Genomic DNA, 21503 nt, shown 5'->3' with positions numbered 1-21503 from the left:
TGTTTTGTAGTGTTGGAAATTATACACAAATTTAGGTGTTTGCCATAATACCTCCAAAAATTTTAACACAAACTACCTAACTGTTTTTCTATATACACAAAATTGTGTTTATTGTTTGTAACGGTATGTTTTAAGACTGTTCACTTTGTATTTAGAAACGTATTGATTTTCTTTCTCAATTCTGCACCGGTATATTTGTATGAGTACATTCACTAGTAATTCACAGATTTCCTAGACTTGTTTGCTAACTTAGTAGCCAAAGAAAGATTTCCTTTTAAGCCCCAAATTAGTTCCTGTGTTGAAAAGATTACGTAGCATCTTAAGTTTGATAACTGTGCATCATTGCTTATATTTTCTGTTGGAGTTAGATAAGACAGAACTAGAATTCTTTTAACTGAATTGGGCACTTCAGTATTTAAGAGGTAAATTTCTACTCTGTAAGAACAATAACTTTTTTGAGTTATATTAAGAAAAGCATCTTAGGTGAAATAAATCAGATCAAGAAAGACAAATATCATATGATTTCACATACATGTAGAATCTAAAAAAAAAAGTAAATGAACTCCTGAGGAGACATGGCAAGTGACTGTAGCGTGCTCTCCTGAAACAGAAAAGCATGTTATACAAAAACTAAACAAACCAGAATAAACTATGGGCTTTAGTTTATAATTTTTTTAAAAAGCAAATGAACAAAGAAAACGGAAACAGACTCACACATAGAGAGAAAATGATGGTTGCCAGATGAGAGTGGGGTCGGGGAGCTGGGTGGAAAAGGTGACGTAATTAAGTAAGTGCAAATCAGCAATTAGAAAAGAGGCATGGGGATGTTAGGGTACAGCATAGAAAATATAGTCAGTAATTTTGTAATAACCCAGTGTGGTGTTCGGTGGAAATTAGACTTACGGGGATCACTTCTTAAAGTATATAAATGTCTAACCACTGTGCCGTACACCTGAAACTAATGTAATACTGAATGTCAACTATAATTGAAATTTTTTTTTAATTTTTAAAAAGGTGTCTTAGGGGATCAGTGGCTCTGCTAATATATACAATAACTTATTAATACCTTTGAAAATAAAATTACACTTTTTGTATATAAAATACTTAGTCTTCAGCCCTGCTTAGTGTGGCTCAGTGGATTGAGTGCTGGCCCATGAACCAAAGGGTCACTGGTTTGATTCCCAGTCATGGTACATGCCTGGGTTGTGGGTCAAGTCCCAGTCGGGGGCATGCAAGAGGCAACTGGTAGATATTTCTCTCACACATTGATGTTCCTTTCTCTCTCTTTCTCCCTCCCCTTCCCTCTGTAAATAAATAAAATCTTTAAAAAATACTTAGGCTTTGAAAGTTTAGAACTCATAACATCTACAAGTAACTCCTTGCTTTTTCTCCTTTCAGTATGAAAACAAAGTTGCTGTACGTGACAGAGTGGCATTTGCTTGTAAATTCCTTAGTGATAGTCAGGTGAGAGCTGATATAATTCTGTGCATGAAGTGGTTATTATTTATTGTCACTAGACTAAAAAACTGATTTTTATGTATAAATGTGTGTGAGATATATATAAATTCTAAAAAGTAAATCTCTATTAGATTAAATATTGTAAATATATGTAATAACTAAATTTACTTTTTGAGTAATGCTGACTTAATATTTTAGTTTATTTCTGCTTTTGGGAGTGACATCAGTCAATAAAGATGTTAAACTCGCCTCTTAGGGATGCTATAACGGATTCCTTTGTTTTCTAAGATAATAAATAGGAACTGAATACATGTGCTATATACAGGGTCTGGCATAAATAATGCTCCTTTTTAATACAAAAGCTTTTATTACAAAATCATAAGCTTGTAATTCTGTAAAATAACAATATGACACTCAAGCACACCATGTGACATTTTAGGTGAAATGTTCAAATTAAAACTAAATTATTACACCCATGTTTTTACCCTACCAACCACACTCAAGCAGGAGTTAACTTCTGCTGGACTTTGTATATAGTGAGAGAGAAATGCACACAAATAACTAGCATTACAATGTGGTAAGTGCTATAATAATGAAAAAGTGCTGGAGGGAATATAAAGAAGTCTTGGTAAGAGTTTGGGGTAGAAGGAAGTCTGGGAAGACCTTACAAGAGATGGTAATTTCTCATAGTCTTCAAGTTCTCTTTCAACTCATTCTATGATTCTGTTATAATATATCCTGTTATAATAGACAGCAAGAACTTTGCAGAATAATAAGGACAGTTCTCTTTAAATTGGTAATAATATATAAACCATCCAGTTATTTCATAGAATAATCATCAAACATACAAATGGCCTGGTTTTTTAAAAGACATTTTAAGTGATCATAAATGTTTCATTGTAATTTATATTAGATGCAAAGACTTCTTAAAGATCATGCATCTAGATTTTTCCACAGGCTTTTGTTTTAAAATGTTTTCTATTAAGAATAAAATTGTTCTACATGTAGAGAAGTTTTGAAGGACAAGAGATAGGATGAAATGGATTGCTTCAGAAGAATCGCTTTGAATTTTCCAGTTAAATAGATACATCGAAAAGTTGACCAATGAAATGAAGGAGGCTGGAAATTTGGAAGGAATTCTGCTGACGGGCCTTACTAAGGATGGAGTGGACTTAATGGAGAGTTATGTTGACAGGACTGGAGATGTCCAAACAGCAAGTTACTGCATGTTACAGGTTAGTGCAGTGTGGCAACAACTTAAAGAAAAATAAATGTTTAACCACCTTCTGTATTTTCTTCCCTCATTAAGTGGATAGGCTCCACTGGCTTAGGATCTTTAGAAGGCATTTAGCTTTAACCCAGTTGGTTCATCTGTGGAGGACTTGTGCCTCATCTCTCTCCCCCTAGACCTCCTGCATTGGATTATCCAGTTTTTCTTTACTTTAGGAAGTATCTTTCAGTCTTGATTTTATCAGATGGAGCAGAGAAACCTCTGATTACTTTCCCCAAATGTGGATACAACTACACCTTAAACAAAAGAGGCTGAAGTTCCCCAATCTGAACTATAGTCTCATTTGAAGTGCAGAAGGCAAGTTATACCACAACTCTCTTAACTTTCTTCTTCTTTTTTTATTATCAATGGACATGATTTAGGGTAACCAATTATCTATTTTCTGTTTTTGCTGTCCAGTGGTTACAAACAGATCCCCGGCAGAGGTTTCCTCCTACTTATTTTGCTGAGATTTCCCATTGCCCTCCAGCTGATCTCATCCTTTCATGGTGTCCCCTTTCCTGTTTTCATCCTTTGTTATGAGAGCATGCCATGTACTGGGAAAATGCAATAAAATGCTCTCTCCTTCACCCTTTACTGTGAACAAATATAGATACTAGCCTGAGAACTGCAAGGTAAATTTACCCTAAGACTTTAAGCTACTGCCCATGGAAGAAAAGGTGTCCTTCTATAACATAATGCATTATTTTTTTCTTATCAAAGTGGGATCGTATCTATTAAATCAAACTGTAGATATATGACTACGGAGGTACAAATGAGTTGGTAACCTCTTAAAAAATTTATAGTGTAATACCGGTTTTTATTTTTATTTATTTTATTATTTAAATTTATTTTATTTTTAGGCTATTACATTTATCCCAGTTTTTCCCCTTTTGCCTCTCTCTGCTCCATTCCCCATCCCCTTCAGTGGTCCCCACCCCCTTAGTTCATGCCCATTCAGTTGCGTTTCAGTTGGGATGTTTCCTCCACTTATATGGTCAAGATTAAGTCTACTGTCTTGCTATTTACTTTCCTTTTTTTCCTTCCTTTTGCTTATTGTTCCTTTACTGCCTTCTTTTGGGCTAATTGAATATTTCAGTGTTTCACGAATCTAGTGGCTTTTTAGCTATGTCCTTTTTCATTGTCTTTTTTTTTAAGATTTTATTTATTTATGTTTAGAGGGGAAGGGAAAGAGAGAAGGAGAGAAATATCAATGTATGGTTGCCTCTCATGTGTCCCCTCTTGAGAACTGGTCTGCAACCCAGGCATGTGCCCTGACTGGGAATCCAACCTCGATTGTGCGGTTCACAGGCCTGCGCTCAATCCACTGAGCTACACCAGCCAGGGCTCATTGTCTTTGTTTTTTTTTTTAATTTTTTTTATTTAATTATTTTTCAAGTACAGTTTTCTGTCTATTACTCCCATCCCATCCCACCCCCCTCATTGTCTTTGTTTTAACATTTTAGTTCCTGATACTTAACGTTTCACACCGGATACCTCAGCCTTTCTCCTCCACCCTGAGTCTTTTGTACGTCACACCTCACACCTAACACTTTCTGCTTTTTGCTTCATAGTTCATGTTTCACAAATGTTAAACTGTGTAGTTCCACTTCTACCCCCTTCCTTTGTCCTGTTGTCGTATGTTTTACCTCTGCATGTTGTGGAGTCCAACACAGGGTTATACTTTTGCCTTGAAAATTTAGTTGTCATTCATGTAAATTATGTGAAGAACAAAACCGTGAGCTTTTTATTTACTTATTTACTATTCCAGATACTCTTTAAAGCAGTATACCCCAATTGTACCTGGGATCCTTTGGTCTTTCTCTCTGGCATTTTTTATACTGAAGTATTATTGGTGACAGATTCTCTCAGTTTAATTTTAACTGAGAATGTCCATTTTGTTCTTGTTTTCCTTTCAGCACTTTAAAGATTTGGTTTCACAGGCTTTTGACCTCCAATGTTTCTGATGAGTAGTCAGCTGTTCCTATCTTTGTTTCCCTGTATAACTTCTTATTTTTTCCCTGGGCTGCTTTAAAGGTTTTCTTTTTGGTTTTTAGCAGTCTAACCTTGATGCCTAATGTGGTTCTTGTTTTTCCTGCTTGTGGTTCACTGAGCTTCTTGGATCTGCAGCCAGTGTTTTTAATCACATTTGGGAAATTTTTAGGCATTATTTCTTTAAATATTTTTTAGCTCCAATCTCATTCTCTTCTTCTTGAACTCTACTACTATACATATATTAAATCATTTATATCTAATAGGTATCAGATTTATTTATTTTTCTCCCATTTTTCTTTTTCTGTCCCTCAAATTGGATAAATTCTATTTATTTACTCATTGACTCTTCTGTCATTTTATTTCTGATGTTAACTTTTGCAGGGAATACTTAATTTGAGTTATTGTACTTTAGTTCTAGAATCTCAATTGTTTTATAGTTTGTATTTTTCAGCCAAGATCCCTATTTATTCACTATTTTTCTTTAAGTTTTTGAACTTATTTCTAATAGTTGCATTGAATTCCGACAACTAACTGTAACATATGGACTTTTTTAGGTTCAGTTTCTCTTGACTGTCTTTTTCCTTGACATAGACTATTTACTTGTTTATATGTCTAGTGATTTTTTATTTAATACTACATGTTGTATACAGACATTATAAAGTAATGAATCCTTTTACCTTTTTCTGAAGAGTTTGGTTAATGCTTTAGAAAGTTCGGTAACTGGCTGTTCTCTTTGTCTTACACTTCACTACTATGGATCTGTGCAAAGCCCAAGGTATCCTGCAGATGCTTCTAATTTGGTCAGACCTCATGTGAACTCTTTCCTCTGCAGGTTTCGTCAGAGCTTGATTAGGTTCTGTAGGGGCCGGACACAGGAAACTTAGTGACTGTGAATTGGCCGGATTCCTTCTTAGTTGACCCTCACTGCCACGGAAGGGGCACAAGTGGCGGTGTGAAGATTTCTTTTTTTTAAAAAGCCAGGGGTTGTATTTTTCTTAATACATAGTTCTAGGTAAGTTGGTCAAAATTAAGAGTAGAGTAGATGCTTGCTTTTTTTAAAAAACGAAATTGTCAAGAATTTTTCCACATGTTCCTATAGCTAAATTAATTCTGGTTCGAAATTACTACATGATTAATAGGTAAAAGATACGCTCTTTCTATTTTAATGGAATGTGTAAAGATATATTACTTTTATTAGTTGTTACAGGTTTCCTTCCATTTTGCATTAGTAAGGTGCATGCTAAGTTCTAACATTCTAGTATTCTGTCTCCCAAATAGAACTGAGTAAGATGAGCATCGTATTGATGGCCATGGCTTTTTTGTAGGTAGAGACTCTGTTTTTCTTCATAAATTAAGGGAGATCTGTGTTGGACAGGGCCATCAGCACTCTGCGCAAACCATCCAAAGCGAGGACGTTGAAATGTGGAGTGTGACAGCTGCCAGGGAAAATGCAGCTTTAGGAAAAGTCTTACTGGCAAGAAATTAAAGTTTTTAATGAGAAGAATTTGAAGGAAATTCTAAATTTAAGGAAAAAGAAACTTTTCAGTATGTCTTAGGGACCTAAGAACATTTGGGGTTTGGGGCTTTTCTTTTTAATTTTTAATGTAATAAATGTGTGTTTTAATTCACGGTAAGAGAGAGGATATGCTGGATTAACTTGCAGATAAATAAGTATATAAAAACAGCACCTCAGTTCACAGTACCTTGCTATATGTACTGTGGCTGTACAATGCTATATGTACACTGCTATGTGGACCAGGCTCAGCATTATTTTAAATGTCATTTAGCTGCTTTGATGCGTATTTGGATTAGGTGGTAAACAGATTTTGTGAACCTGGAGGTTTTAATGCTGGGATAAAGAGTATTCACATCACTTTTTATTGCATTTATTCAACCAGGAAGCTGACTTGTTTGTTCTTGGGCTTTCAAACTTTTTACACTGCCCTGGCCAAGTTCTAATGATACGTCCATTACATATATATGCATTATATATTTCTGTCAGTAGTAAAAACCAGCTTAAAGTAAACTAATGAAGCTTCCATCAATTATTTTATCTATATCCTCATTAGGAGTCAGCTTTTGGCAAAAAGGAGGCCTATTTCTTTTGTGTGATTCACGCTCATGTATTACCTAGAATCTTCTGGTTTAGCCAGGAAATTTTTAAACAACTGAAACAATTCATGTTTCCTTTTTAGGGTTCTCCTTTAGATGTTCTTAAAGATGAAAGAGTTCAGTACTGGATTGAGAATTATAGAAATTTATTGGATGCCTGGAGGTTTTGGCACAAACGAGCTGAATTTGATATTCACAGGAGTAAGTTGGATCCCAGTTCCAAGCCTTTAGCGCAGGTAAGTATCTTATTTTGGAGAGAATCAAATAACATCTACCTAATAGTCTAACCAATAGTAGAATTATTTATAACATATTATATAGGGTTCACTGAGAGTTCAATTTAATAAGTTAGTTTTAGTCACTATTTTTCCTGTGTGGAGTTCGCATTGATGCCTTTATCCTGGACTGCACTTTGTCTTTTATCTTCCTGTTTTTTGGGTCTTGCCACTTTCTAACAGTCATCTCAGTGGCTTGAGCTTCAGTCCGACATAGAGCAAACCACAGCAGGCCTAGAGGATCTAAGCAAACAATCCTGGGTCTATCTGAGGTTGTCCAGTATATTCTAAGCCCTTTCAGAATCTAAACTACTTTATGGTCTTGTAAATTCCATTTGTGTATTTTTTTTAAAGATTTTACTTACTCATTTTTCAGAGAATGGGAGGGAGAAAGAGAGGAAGAGAAACATCAGTGTTGAGTTGCCTCTCACACACCTCCAACTGGGGATCTGGCCCACAACGCAGGCATGTGCCCTAGACTGGGAATCGAACCAGTGACCCTTTGGTTTTTAGGCTGGCACTCAATCCACTGAGCCACACCAGCCAGGGCCATTTAGGTATTGTTTTTCTGCACTGTTTATTTGTACAGGATTTTTTAAACACTATATACATATACATACATACACACACACACATATCTGTATGATTACTCCTGGAAATTTTAAATTTTTTGTGTTAGCATTAATTTTAAAACCATGAGGTCAGTTATCTCATAAATCACATAACAACACTGTATATCTAAGTTCAGACATTAAATAATCAGGTATATCCTCAATGTGAGCACTGGATGGTGCTGTTCTCTTATTTTAGAAAGTTGAGAAAATAGTGTTTCTATTGTATTGAAACAACCTGAGTATTAGTAAAATAGAATCACATGATAATATTTGTTACTGACCTATATGGTAAGTATGTAAGAGTCTAGGAGTTTAATTTTAAAGCAGATTTAACAGTTACTATTGTTAATTATTCTAAAGTATTAAATGTTTACTATTACATGATCCTTAATTCTTATCTTAGGGAATGAGTGTTTACAAGAAAATTCGTTCAGGAGATTGTAACATGGAACTTTGGGTTAGAAGCCATATTGGTTTTTTTTTAATGTCTCTAAAGTTTCTATTATTTCTAAAGTGTTGGGATTTCATGTTACCAGATCCTTATTATTTATAGAATGTTGGGATCTAATGTGAACTCTAAAGTCCTCATTATTTCTAAAATGTTGGGATCTAACATTATCCACTTTTTCTGTGCATATCAGTGGCATTAGGAAGAGTATAATTAAACAGAGGTAACAGAAGAATATTCAGTGTAACTACTAAGTGGAAATCTTAAATGAGAGCTAGTCAAACTTAGCAGATAAATTATTTTATAATACAAAATAATGTTTAAAAATATTTTAAAGGAATTTGTCAGGATAAAACCTTGAATTTATTTATTTATTTATAAAGTTGGCATTATATTTTACCTTCTCTTACTTGTTTTATAGGTGTTTGTGAGTTGCAATTTCTGTGGCAAGTCCATCTCTTACAGTTGCTCAGCTGTGCCTCATCAGGGCAGGGGCTTCAGTCAGTATGGTGTCAGCGGCTCACCCACCAAATCCAAAGTCACCAGTTGCCCTGGCTGTCGGAAACCCCTTCCTCGATGTGCACTCTGTCTCATTAATATGGGAACGCCTGTTTCTACCTGCCCTGGTATGATAATTCTGCAGTCCATTGTTCTGAGCTAAAGTTGTTCCTCCATAATTGATTTAATATTGTAAATAAAAGGCATACTAGCTTGATTTTATATTATTTCTAAGAGCAAGGCACTTGCTGGCTCTTGTTCCCTATAGTTTATAAAATCTGTACATTGAAAGAAAAATCTTTATCTATGATATCTCAGGTAATCTCACAAATTCGAGCCATTTTGAAGTAAGAAGAGCTTAAATATGATGTAATCTTATAATATCATTTCCTTACCACTCTTTGTAAGGGGAATTCCCTTAAATATTATATTTAAATGTCATGTGTCATCATTATTAAAACTACCTTGTATGCATAAAGAGTTTTTGTCTCAAAGCACTTTCACATTTCCTTTTATTTCATCTTCAAAATCTACCTCTGAAATATGTAGAAGTCAGATTTCTTTACTTGTAAGTTTTGATGCTGTTTCTGCTATATTTGTCAGTTACCTAGCAAATATTTCATCTGTATATATATGTATGTATGTATGTATATAGTTAGAAATATTAGGATTATTGTTTATTGCTTATAGTAAGTATATATAAAAATTGAGAAAAATAGATAACTGAAAATAATGTATCCAGTATCTGGAAATATTCCAGCTATTTATATAACTTGATTCTGATACTATGGCAAAAATTTCAGTTAAAAACATTTGAATATTTGGCACAGTGGTATAATGAATAATGGATAAAGAACTGGACATGGTGTCATATTGAGTCTTAGAGCTCTGAAATTCAGTCTGGCATTGAGAGTTACTTTAACCCTTTTTCATATAAAGTGTTGGACTGGGAGATTCTTCCTAGTTACGAAATTTTGTAATTCTGCAGCTGATTCATATACATAGTCTGCTTTATTGTTACACTAACATCCGTGAAAGATTTGCTTGTTTCACGGGCTGAGTAATTATTTTTTAATCTAGATGCCTTTTTAAAAACTAATATGTAAGGCAATATGTAATGTTTTCAGATGCACTTGTTAGTTTCAATTTAAATTTTAGTCAAGGATTTTCATTTTATACATTGCATGTTGATCAATTTTATAGCCCTGATACTAATAAATAGAAAATAAAATTTTGTGAGCTATAAGAAGATAAGAGTGTATATATCATGTACTGTGATACACATCATCAAATCTTCTACCCTGTGTAAGCCAACATTGTCAGTGCTAGTGGCTTCGGTCGTTTCTCCCGGCCTCATCTCACCCATTCCCCCTCCCCAGAGGAAGCCACCACTCTAAATTATGTTTTATTCAGTCTCTAGTGTGTCTGTGTGGTGTTATCGCATGTTTATTTAAATTCTATACAGTGAATCCTGTGGAATATGTCCTTTGGTTTGCCTTTTTTGCTCAGCATTAGGGTTTGTTTTTGTTTTTTAGTGTCAAATATGCTGATGAATGTAGTTGTAGTTTTTTTATTATTATTTGAAATTTCATTCATGACTATAGCACAGTTTTCCTATTCTTCTATTTTTTAGACAGTTTTGTTGTTTCCAGATTTTTACTACTATGAACATTCCTGCATATATGTCCTTTTAGCATGTACAGAGTTCCTCTGATGTGTTTACCTATAAGTAGAATTGCTAAATCATACTGTTTACTAATGTTTTACTTAGCATTTTTATGTTCTGTTCAGGAGAGAGATTGGCCTATAACCTTCCTTTCTTATATTATTTTTGCCTGGTTTTGTAAGTATAGTTATACCAATTTCATAAAGTGCTTTGGGAAATCTCCGCTCTTCCCTATTCTTTGAAAGAATGTGTATAGATAAAAATTACCTGTTATTTCAATATGTAGCAGAACTCACCTGCAAACTGGGCTTGATATTTTCTTTGTGCGGAGATCTTAAACTACTGGTTATTTCTGTAAAATTGTTCATTCAGATTGCTTCTTAGTGGGATTGATACGTTATATTTTTCAAAGCTTTATTAGCTACTAAAAATGTAAGGGGACTCCTATTAGTTGGTATCTTTTCAGTCTAACTAGATCCTAGCATTAAAGTTACTACTTCAGTATGATATATGATTTGTACTTTTACAGAGTTCTAGAACTACCTTTTAAGAAACTTGGGATAAATTATTGTGATATAGTTATTGAAGATCATTTTCTTTAACCCATAGGAGGATCCAAATCAGATGAAAAAGTAGACTTGAGCAAGGACAAAAAATTAGCTCAATTTAACAACTGGTTTACATGGTGTCACAATTGCAGGCACGGTGGGCATGCTGGACATATGCTTAGCTGGTTCAGGTAATCAACACATTCTTCTTGAACAGGCTTGGAGTTGGAGGAGATAAAGAGGATGACCTTTCAAATACTTCAGGTTTATATAGCGAAAGGGTGAATTTCTTCTTTCCTGTCACCTGAGTTAACAGAGGTGGTGACATTTCTGTTGTTAGATTAGATATCCTGTGTAACTTTAAACCATAAAATTAAATTATATAAGAAATAGTTTAAATGATGTATGGGCTAAGTGTTTGGAAGGCATCATTTAACTTTATTTGGGGAGAGGATATGATTATAATTTTTCATGACCAACAGAACCCTGTCATATGTAATGTCTAATGTCTTCTGAGTCAGCTGGTTATGCAGTGAGGAAGCACCGCATGCAATGGAGACTCAAGACCACGTTTAACCTTTAGGCTGAGCGGTGCCGGTGGCCCACTCACCTTGCTGTGGCTTTTACTCCCAGTTTATCACACTGACTTTAATTTAAACCGAGCACATCCCTTCACCCTCGTAACTGTAAATGAGGTGTATTGTTATGTATTTATAAAGTAAAGCTATCAATTTTTCAGTAACTTTCTCCTCATACTCAGCTTGGCAGTCATTTCTAATTTAATGCTTTTAATGTTCTTTGTCTTGGGTGTTAATTGCTATATTTTTCCAAATGCCATTTTGAAAAATTGCATTGTAGATATAGAAATGTACGTATGTATGTATGTATGTGTATATATGCATAATTTAGATTTTTAACTGTTACTTGGCCTGTTTTTTAGGGACCACGCAGAGTGTCCCGTGTCTGCATGCACGTGTAAATGTATGCAGTTGGATACGACCGGGAATTTGGTGCCTGCAGAGACCGTCCAGCCGTAAACGTTATCACCGAAACAGAAGCCTTCAACTGTGGAGCTTTCTAATGGGTGTCCTGCACCGCTCAAAAACATACCTCACAACAAGTCACTCATGACTTTCCTGTAATGGGAAAATAAATCATTCTATCACATCAGCAGTTTGATGTTTGAGTGATTTTGATGTGCTTCAGAGACGAGTGCTGCCGAAATGGGTGTCAGGGTGCGGGATGGATGCTGTTGACCAAATTGAAAAAGTTCATTTTGGAAGAACTTTCTGGGGCTTTGTTGAAATTATAAACACCATGCCAGTAGAGTTTCTGGAATAGCCAAGAACAGACCTTGAACCTCCATCTTCCAAACTCAAAGTGGGTGTCTATCAGTAAAATCAGTACACTTGGAAAATAGAATAAAATGACCAATTCAGAGACTCAGATGACAGTTAAACCTCTTCCTTAGATTCCTTTGAGATAAAATTAAAACAATGGATTTTTACTTCTAGAACTGGAGAGCTTCTACCCCACACTGGAGAATAAATTTTGTCAAGGTATGGTTGGCATATGTGTATATTTTAAGGAGCCTTTTTCCTCCTACACTTTAATTTTAAGGTAAAAAATCTTTTGGCACAGATCATCTTCCTAGAAAAGCCAAAATTAAGAAGGTATCTTACAAACTTTTATGAAGAGAAAAATAAGCATCATTTTAGGGTAACATACTATAAAAAATTTTCCGTTTCAGTCTTCTACTTTTCAGTGTCCTGATTCATCTTGAAAGATTTGTTTCTCTATTAATTCATGGTCTTATTTTATGTTCATCATCCAGGAGCATTTTAGTAAACACAGAGTCTGTGCAAGATTTTGTGTGACCCGTGCCAGTGTGGCTTGCTGTCCCATTGCCTCCTGTTTAGGGGTACCCCGTTTTCCCCTGAGATAAACTGGGAGATGTTGAGGGAAAAGGGGTTGCTTTGGAGACAATTCTACTTTATATGTAAGTTTCTAAAGGTAAGCATACTTGGACCAATTCAGGGCTTTTATTTTAAATTTTTATTTTTCCCTTTTTACAGCTGTAGATAGTTGGAAGAGAAATATCAAGGATTTATAGCATGCTTCTCTGTCATCTGAATGTTCAGAGGACTGAACTGATTTTCATAGTTGAAGTTGTATTCATAGATTTTTTTTTAAGTACCGTAAAACTTAATTATTTTTTGGATTATGGAGAAATATCTTGAATTTCAAGAGCTTTCACGTTAACATTTTTACCAGATGAAACAGCTCTAAGGAACTGATAGTTTGAGGTGTGCCCTAAATATTGAACAAAAGTGGATTATAACATTTTTTTTTACTTTGAGATGGTACAAAAATGCTTTTCTAGGAATATATTGCATATTTGCTCTAAATGTCTCAAGTAGATAATGAGAATTAGCAATAGTTACATATTTTAAAAAATTTTTTTCACTAAGATTGCCGTGAAGGGGACATTTTCCAGTCGTCTTTTAAGTAAATCTTCCAGATTTTACTAAAACAGAACCTTTACCTTTAAAATTGCTTCACTTGAAATGTCATTTTGAATTTATTGTGCCCTAAATATGAAAAGTCACCTTTAAGTAGTAATGTCAAACTGTTGTACACATTTTCAACTTGTCCTAACTCAAGGTGAAATTATTGAATGTATATTTAGAAGAAGGTTATATCTAAAATACTTACAATCTTTGGAAATACAGTATAATAAGACAGTCTAGTATATAAATAATCTGCTTGTTTGTAATCATAAGGGTGACATTTTTAAGATGAATTGTTTATACCTGTGTGTTAGGTTCCTAATGTTTTCTGTGAAGCCCAAATATTCATATAAGATGTCAACTGTTATGCTTGTTTTGCATTTCAGTGTATGTGGATCATGAAAATAGATTAAAATTATTTTTTTGTTTTTATTACTAGGTCACTGATATTTGGGTTTGTAAAATCAACAAGATATTTTACCTAAACATGTTCAACAGAAGTGTTCAATAAAAATGTCTTTATTATTTTTTTAAAATTCAATAAATGTGGGTCGAAGTCAATTTGTCTAATCTAGAAATTATCTGTGGTTCCTCCAAAATAATTCAATAAAGTAATAGTATTACTTAATTTGATGACAAATTTGGTACTTAATCTTAGAAGTAATTTTTTCTAGGGTCTTATTTTTTCAGTTTAATATGCTTTCCAGTGTGGTTATTCCTTAAAAATCATCTACTCAGAAAGTAGCTTTGCATTGTTAGTGCTGTACATGGTAAGTACTATAGTGAGAGAATATAGTTCTACATTTAATTGCATGGCTCAATTTAATTTCAGTCATTTAACCCTCAAATATTTAAAGTATGGGCTTTGAAATATAAATGATAATCTTACCCTTACTGTTTTGGCCAAGTGACTTAACTGTTTTGATATTCAACTTCCATGTATGTTAAAAGCAAGGTCCAGAAATACCTACTTTGTAGGGTGATGGGACTGATAGGTGGTGGAGTAAACAGGAAGTGCTCCACAAAAGATGTTGAACAGTCATCATTAGCTTAATCTTTATTGGCTTCTTGTGTGTCACTACTTTTATACTGACTATAGTATAACTTAAATGAAGGTTCTGCATTTGTCTCAAGTAGAAATTTCCCAAGACCTTGTTTTCCCAAATCTGGATAAATCATGGCTTCTTTTTGAGATAGGAATTAGCTACTTTTGTTTATCCTATATTTAGAATATTACTTTTTACTGTATGAAATCTGAACAAGTACCTAGAAGTTTAAGATAAGTGTGAACCCAGGAAAGAAAATTAAAATTTGGTAAATCTGGACAGTTGATCCGTAGCTCTTTAAAACGTGAGGTTTCCATATCTGTATTCAATTCTTTTTTTTTTTAATCTCTCACAAATTTAAGTTTTCTTTTTCTTTTTTTTTAAATATTTTATTTATTTATCTTAGAGGGGAAGGGAAGGAGAGAGAGAGAGAGAGAAATATCAATGTATGGTTGCCTCTCGTGCGTCCCCCGCCAGGAACCTGGAACTGGCCTGCAACCCAGGCATGTGCCCTGACTGGGAATCGAACTGCGATCGTGTGGTTCGCAGCCCGCGCTCAATCCACTGAGCTACACCAGCCAGGGCTGTATTCAATTCTTAAATCCTGTTCTTTGTGGGAGAAAGCATCCACTGTTATCTCCGTAACCTTTCCTCTTCTGCCATTCTGGTACACCTGGTGTTCATCCGGGCTAACACATTGGGGTGGTCGTGGTAACAAAAAGGGAGTTTACTATGAGATTTGTTTCTCTTGGGACAGCTGTAGCCAAAGCAAGTGGGCACTAGTTAGTTGTGCGTGTCTAATACCTGCTCAGAGAAAAGCTCAGAGAGCTGGGGGAGAGGCGTCACGGTTTGGATCAGCATCCTCATACCCTGAGTATTTGGGACCCCCCGTGGCCACGGCAGAGGTGGGCCTGCTGGACGGGCAGCTGCCCTTCCATCTAGTCCTCAAGTCCTTCCACTGCATCGTCTACTTATTTACCCTCCCACCCCCAGATTATATGTTACTTGGCTAATTATGAAAAGCAGCACTTTACAAAAATATTTTTATAAAATACAAATTATTTCAGAGTAAAGAGAAGGAAAGCTTTCCAAATGTTTATGAAAGCTAACATAACATGTCTAATTACCATAGATAACCAAAACAACTGGTTTCACTTAGGGGTATACATGATAAATTCATAAGTAAAATGAATATCAAATCAAAGTATATTAATGAGAATCATAGTTACTGTTGGTAGTTAGGTGGCAGGTACCAGGCACATTCTCTTACCCTCACAGCAGCCCTATGAGCAGGTGTGCTATCTGTACCTGTGTCCATCCTGTACCTGAGGCAGTTAAGGTGTAGGCACGTCAAGTCAGTGGTCCTAGAATATATAGCCAGTAAATAGCAGAGCCAAGATTTAGACTCCAGTAGTCTCATGGGTTCCCAACCTGTACTTTTAATTACTATTTTGTACTTGGTATAATACTCTGGGCTGTGTGTGGGATAATCCATCATGACAAAGAGTTTATTTAGTATCGATAACATTAAAAGGGGAAAACCATGTCAGTAGCTCTTTGGATGTAAAAGGCGCTTGATAAAATTTAAAAAATTGACTCAATTTGTTTTTGAGATTTAGTTACCATGCAAGGGAAATGTTTTTTTCTTCATTTTCTCCCTTCGTATTTTACTGTCTAAAACAGCTGGTGTCGTAAGTAATGGACACATTCCAGAACCTTTCCCACGATAGACGTGAATGAAACAAGGGCCCTGTTACCTCTGATTCTCCATATAGCAATGCAAAGGAGCAAAGTGGAACAGGCACACCCTTGCTGCTTTTTCAAGTCCTTAAATTTCTCAGTTTGTATGGCAAAAGTACCATAAAGATTTAAAAGGCAAGCAAACTGGTAAACAAATGCATAACATTTAATACCCTGAATTCACAAAGAGCATTATTAAAAACAGAGAGAAGACAGCCAATAGTTAATGCTGATTAAGGACTTGTACAGGCAAAAGAAATTAAAATGGCCAATAAATATTAATAAATATTAAATCAGAGCAAAGTAATGGTTAAAACAATAGGACACTGTTCACCTGCTTGTTTGGGGCAAAAAAGAAAAAGCTGAGAAAAAAACTCATAGATGCGGACTACTGTGGTGATTGCCAGATGGGGAGGGGTCGCGGGGCGTGGAGGAGGGTACAGTGGGGACAAATGCTGGTGGACGGAGACTTACAGAGACTTTAATACACATTGTATAGGTGATGTTTTGTGGAATTGCGTGCCTAAAATTTGTATGCATCAGTTAACCAGTGTCACCCCAATAAATTCAATAAAAAGAAAACAAATATTTTTTATTCCTGTCAATAAGATGCTGTTTTCTGAAAGCTAGTAACAGCACCTTCCTTTCCTTTCACATTTTTGGGGATCGTTCTCACTTCCTTATGCCCTTATCCTAGAAACACTTTCTCCATTTCAAGACAGGAATCAAAATGGGGGAAAGCAGCAGCCACCCAAGTTCATGACCGTGTAACAGCACGATAAACTTCCAGGCCCAGCAGCCCTCTCATCAGCGCTTCTTTAGCTAAGTCAAGACACTTCACCGGGATGGGCTGCTGTCTAAGCTGATTAGATTAAGCGAGCTTGTAGTGCAGCCCCCCAAAACTTACCATCATGTTCATTTCACCAAACAACTGAGAAAAAAAGGAATAATACGCATTTTCATGGATGTAGGAAGGGATCACTGTCAGATAATGGCTTGTCAGAGTTTACTATCTGTACAGATGTTCTGTATTATCAGTAAGGAGGACCGGTGAGCGATATATAAAAAGCTGAAGGATCTTACCCTTTGAGCTAGTGTACTAGGGATATTTTTTGAGGGATTGATTGGGTAAGTCCACATACAAAGATGTATGGTTCTATGAAGTGGTTGATCACAGCATTTAAAAACCCTGGAAACGTTAATGTCCAGTAATAAGAGTAAAGAAATTGTTGAATACATACAATGGGATACTATTTAATTAATATGCTGGTATTTTTATTGAGAAAGGAGGGTTTGATGAGGGGAAGACAAGTTATAGGATGATGTGTATAGTAGATAAATATAGTTGCATGGATCACTATTGAAGAATGTTTACAAAAATGTTAACAGCGGTCATCACCTGGGATTTTAAGTGACATTTGTCTTCTTATCTGTACCTCCCAGATTTTCTACAATAAGATGAATGTTCACGTTATACACACATTAAGTTACCCAGGAATTTGTGTCTTGTTCTTGCCATAATGAATAGTCAGATATGGGGTACTACTGTACGTGAGGTGAGGAAACAATACAAGTTACGAAAATTAGTAGTGAAGTCTAATTGTTTGAAAAGCACGTTTCTGATTTCGTATTCTATAGTAATATTGGGTTGGGCAAAGAGCCTGTTTATTTTTTCTGTAAAATAAAAGGCGTTTTTTATTTTCACCAACAACTTTATTGATTTGGGTATTTTGAGTATGTCGGCTCTTTCCCATTATTGGCTTCTAGTGGGTAGAGGCCAGGGGTGCTGCTAAACATTTTCCAATGCATGAGACAGCCCTACAGCAAAGAATTATTTGGCCAAAATGTCAATAGTACCAAGAAACTTTACAAACCACTTTTGACACGTTCGATCAGTCGCAACACGTTCTCCATTACTGCACAAAACTTTTGTGTTTTGGTTGCGTTTTTATCTTTCTTGAAATAATAAAGCATAATAGGCTGAAAGTGTCACATATTTTCTTCTATCTTCAGTATTAAAATAGCTGTACAAAAAGTCACCAATTCTGATAAGTGTTTTTTAAAGTGCACACTGATGTGGCAACTGTCACGATAAATCTAATAATGTTGTTTCAGATGAAGTTAAAGAAAACTAAGCACTACTAGAACCGTTGTATGGAAAAAACTGAACTTTTTGGTCAATGCAATACATAGGAATAACAAAAAGATATGGTCCTTCCTTAATATCTCTTTTCATAGTTGGAAATATTGCATTTTGTTCTCCATTAAGCATGTTAGGTAAAAGCACATTTACCTAACATGCTTATAAGAATGCTGGTTTCCTGAGGTCAGTGCTATGTAATTAGTGACTATTTCAATTTTCTCTCTTCCAGATCTTCCTCATGAGATTTTCTGACTCAGTTTTAGCTCCGGGCCTGTGGCAGGAAACAGGTTCTCTATGTTTAGGATTTTGTTGATTATCCAGTCCAATCTAGAGTACATTTATTTCCAATGATTTAACAAGTTACTTATGTTTAAGCTGTGAATTCTGAACATGCATGCAGGTTCATGCTTCTAACAAACTCCCATTTGCATGCCTAGACTCTTAAAGCTTCTGATTTCAAAAGATTATGGCATCCTGGTGCCCTGGAGGAGACATGGGTCTAATGGAAGAGGAAGACACAAGCGTAGTTTTTAGCAGACTCAAGGCCATGCAGATTAATATCTATAATTACTGAAAGAATATCATTTTAGCATCTTGTCTCTGCAAGCCAAAAGGAAGTTTTTAATTTAATTTTCTAATTTTGGGCTTCCAAAAATTATTTTTAAACTAGAAGTAGTTTGAGGAAGTAGATGTCCATACACTTTTCAGAAATGGGACTTTCTTGCTGACCTATTAAGAGTAGTGTTTGGAAATGCTCTGTTAAAAAGGTAACTTCAGGACTGAAGGATATTTTATGTCATGTCAGAAATAGCAGCAATAATAGTAATCCAGTGATATAATCTTTCATCATTCAGTTTATGAAAAGCATGTTGCTTTAACGTCATTTTATAACTGGAAATCCAGATATAGGAATCTAATCAGTTGGGTTTTTAAACAATAAAATCATAAAGACATGGTAGTCTGGAAGAGTATTTGAGGGACTGATGTTTTATAAACTTGAAATAGGCATTTTTGTAAGAATCCATGCAAATCTTGGGGTCTTACATCTTTTTATTTAGAATAATACTAGCTCCACTTATACATAGATACATAAGTTGAGGGGTCAGGTAGGTGCAACAAAGCCTGGCGTTTGAAATAGCAAATGTCAAAATTCATGCTTATCCAGACTTCTGTCACATTGCCACCACATATTCTTCTGATGACAGTATAAGAAAACAAAGTATCCTTTTTAGAAGCAAGTAATTTGATAACTGATTATTTCATGATGAAAATGTGAATGGTACAAAGTTCTTGTGCTACATATATCATGTCCAAACACTTTTCCCTGTCAATTTGGAAATTTGTACTATTCATTAAGCAGATACACTGAATGTTTATGCAAGCTATGAATGTGTATCTCTATTGTACATAAATGTTCCCAAAATAGATGACGTTGTATAGTGCGTGGAGCAAAATATTCAACAATTTGATAAATGTGGGATAAGTATCTTTTGCAAAAGTAATATATCTTTTCCTCTAACCTTTTCTTTCTATTCCTCAGAAATGAAATGTAGGATGTTGTGACTCTTGGAACAAATGATAATTTTTTAAAGACAGATTTCTGAAATGCATTCAATTCTTCTTTTCAATATTTTTATTGTTGTTTGAATACAGTTGTCTCCATTTTCCCACCACCACTTCTCCCGCCTCCCGCTGCGCCTGCTCCCCTCCATCCTCTCCACCACCACCTTTCCACCCCCTCCGTCCCCCTCCATCTTCCCCCCTTTTGCTTTGTCCATGAGTCCTTTATACATGTTCCTTGACAACCCTTTCCTTTTCCCTTGTTATTTCCATCCCCTCTCCCCTCTGGTTACTGTCAGTTTGTTCTTTATTATAATTCTCTCAGTGAATAATATACTGCTGGCTTCCAAAGAGAATATGCCTCTAGGCAGGAAACATTATTTTCCCTGGAAGGATCAGATGCAAATTGGAGATAACTAATCTGGGACAGGTTTTTGAGATCATTTGGACAACTACTCTTTTGGTATCTCTATCTTCAGAAAATGTTATATGAAGTATAGACTATGCCTGTTCCTTCTGGGGACCTCAGAAATTAAAAACATGTATTATCCTCTCTAATAAAACATATCCTGTGGGGGAAAATTAGCCTAAAAGTTGTTCAGGAACTTATCTGGTTTGTCTCTTTTACTTCTCTACTCCTTCAGAGTTCATTCCCAATATGTGGAATTCTACAGATTTCTGAATAACTTTTAAAATATGCTAGCCTTTGAGTGGTGTATATTTGCTCAAGCAGAGACATCTGAGCAGAGTGAAAATGAATTCTCATAGGACAAAATTGCCAAGCATATGTGGCAGAACTGTAGGGAAGGAGAGCATAACTTTAATCTTCAAAGACGCTTAAAAATAGCTCCACCATTATTATGCACGAGGCCTGACAATTGACATCTCTCATTTTGGCAGCATTCACCTACGGCCCCCTATCAGCAGCTGAACACATTCATCTCTGGGATAAATGATTAATGAGCTGCCTGTCATTTCGTCCTCTCAGAGCAAATGGTGGAGGCTTCAGTTGATCATATTGCAGCCATCAGCATCATTACTGAAATTGACTCTGCCACTGGAGGGTTGGGCTAAGACCATCGATTAGCATTTAAATAAAAGAATTAAATTATGACATTAAAAATAACACAAAATAATCTCCTCTGAGTCACTCTGTGAGCATCGTAAAGCCTTAAATTGAGGAAGGAAGATGGAAGGCTTGGAAGTAAAGTTGTTTCGATTACAACCTACTATGATGTCAGACTTTCCCATTCTCTTTATTAATCACTGTCACATAGTATGAAATGTAAATTTATGAAATTGTGCAACTTGCAAGCAATGGTGAAAATACAGAGGCCAAATTATTGCCTCTAGAGAAAAAAGTAAAAGGGCAGCGTTAGACATTTTTGAAAGGTCAGAGTTAGTCCAGAAAGCAGTGAAGTTCGAGGATCTAGTCAATAGTTGACACATGATACGCAGATACATGGAAATGAAACTTTTCTTTTTATTCAGCAAGAGGTGAAAATGAGGAGATAACATTTAGATATCTTTGGGATAGGGGCTGCGTTTCTAAAATGGGTGGCAGAGAACGAAGGTCTGCACAGGCCTACCAAAAAGTGGCAGATTGTACTTTGGGTGAAG

General features: G+C 35.4%; 1 protein-coding gene across 4 annotated transcripts in view; it reads left to right on the top strand.

The window, feature by feature from the left end:
• Nucleotides 1–13939, top strand: part of MIOS (meiosis regulator for oocyte development) — a 33159-nt gene extending 19220 nt beyond the window's left edge. For all 4 annotated transcript variants that reach the window (XM_037046416.1, XM_037046413.1, XM_037046415.1 and 1 more), the window contains 6 exons: nt 1399–1464; nt 2535–2693; nt 6919–7071; nt 8594–8798; nt 10946–11075; nt 11825–13939. In XM_037046416.1, the coding sequence (XP_036902311.1) occupies nt 1399–1464; nt 2535–2693; nt 6919–7071; nt 8594–8798; nt 10946–11075; nt 11825–11921 (810 nt within the window). In that variant the 3' untranslated portion in view covers nt 11922–13939. The remainder of the gene's footprint in view (nt 1–1398; nt 1465–2534; nt 2694–6918; nt 7072–8593; nt 8799–10945; nt 11076–11824) is intronic.
• Nucleotides 13940–21503: the final 7564 nt, after the last annotated feature.

This window comes from Sturnira hondurensis, unplaced genomic scaffold (genome assembly GCF_014824575.4).
Source record: "Sturnira hondurensis isolate 20B ecotype Veracruz unplaced genomic scaffold, ASM1482457v3 Scaffold0005252, whole genome shotgun sequence".
Lineage (NCBI taxonomy): Eukaryota > Metazoa > Chordata > Mammalia > Chiroptera > Phyllostomidae > Sturnira > Sturnira hondurensis.
This window is presented reverse-complemented; position numbering and strand designations above follow the sequence as displayed.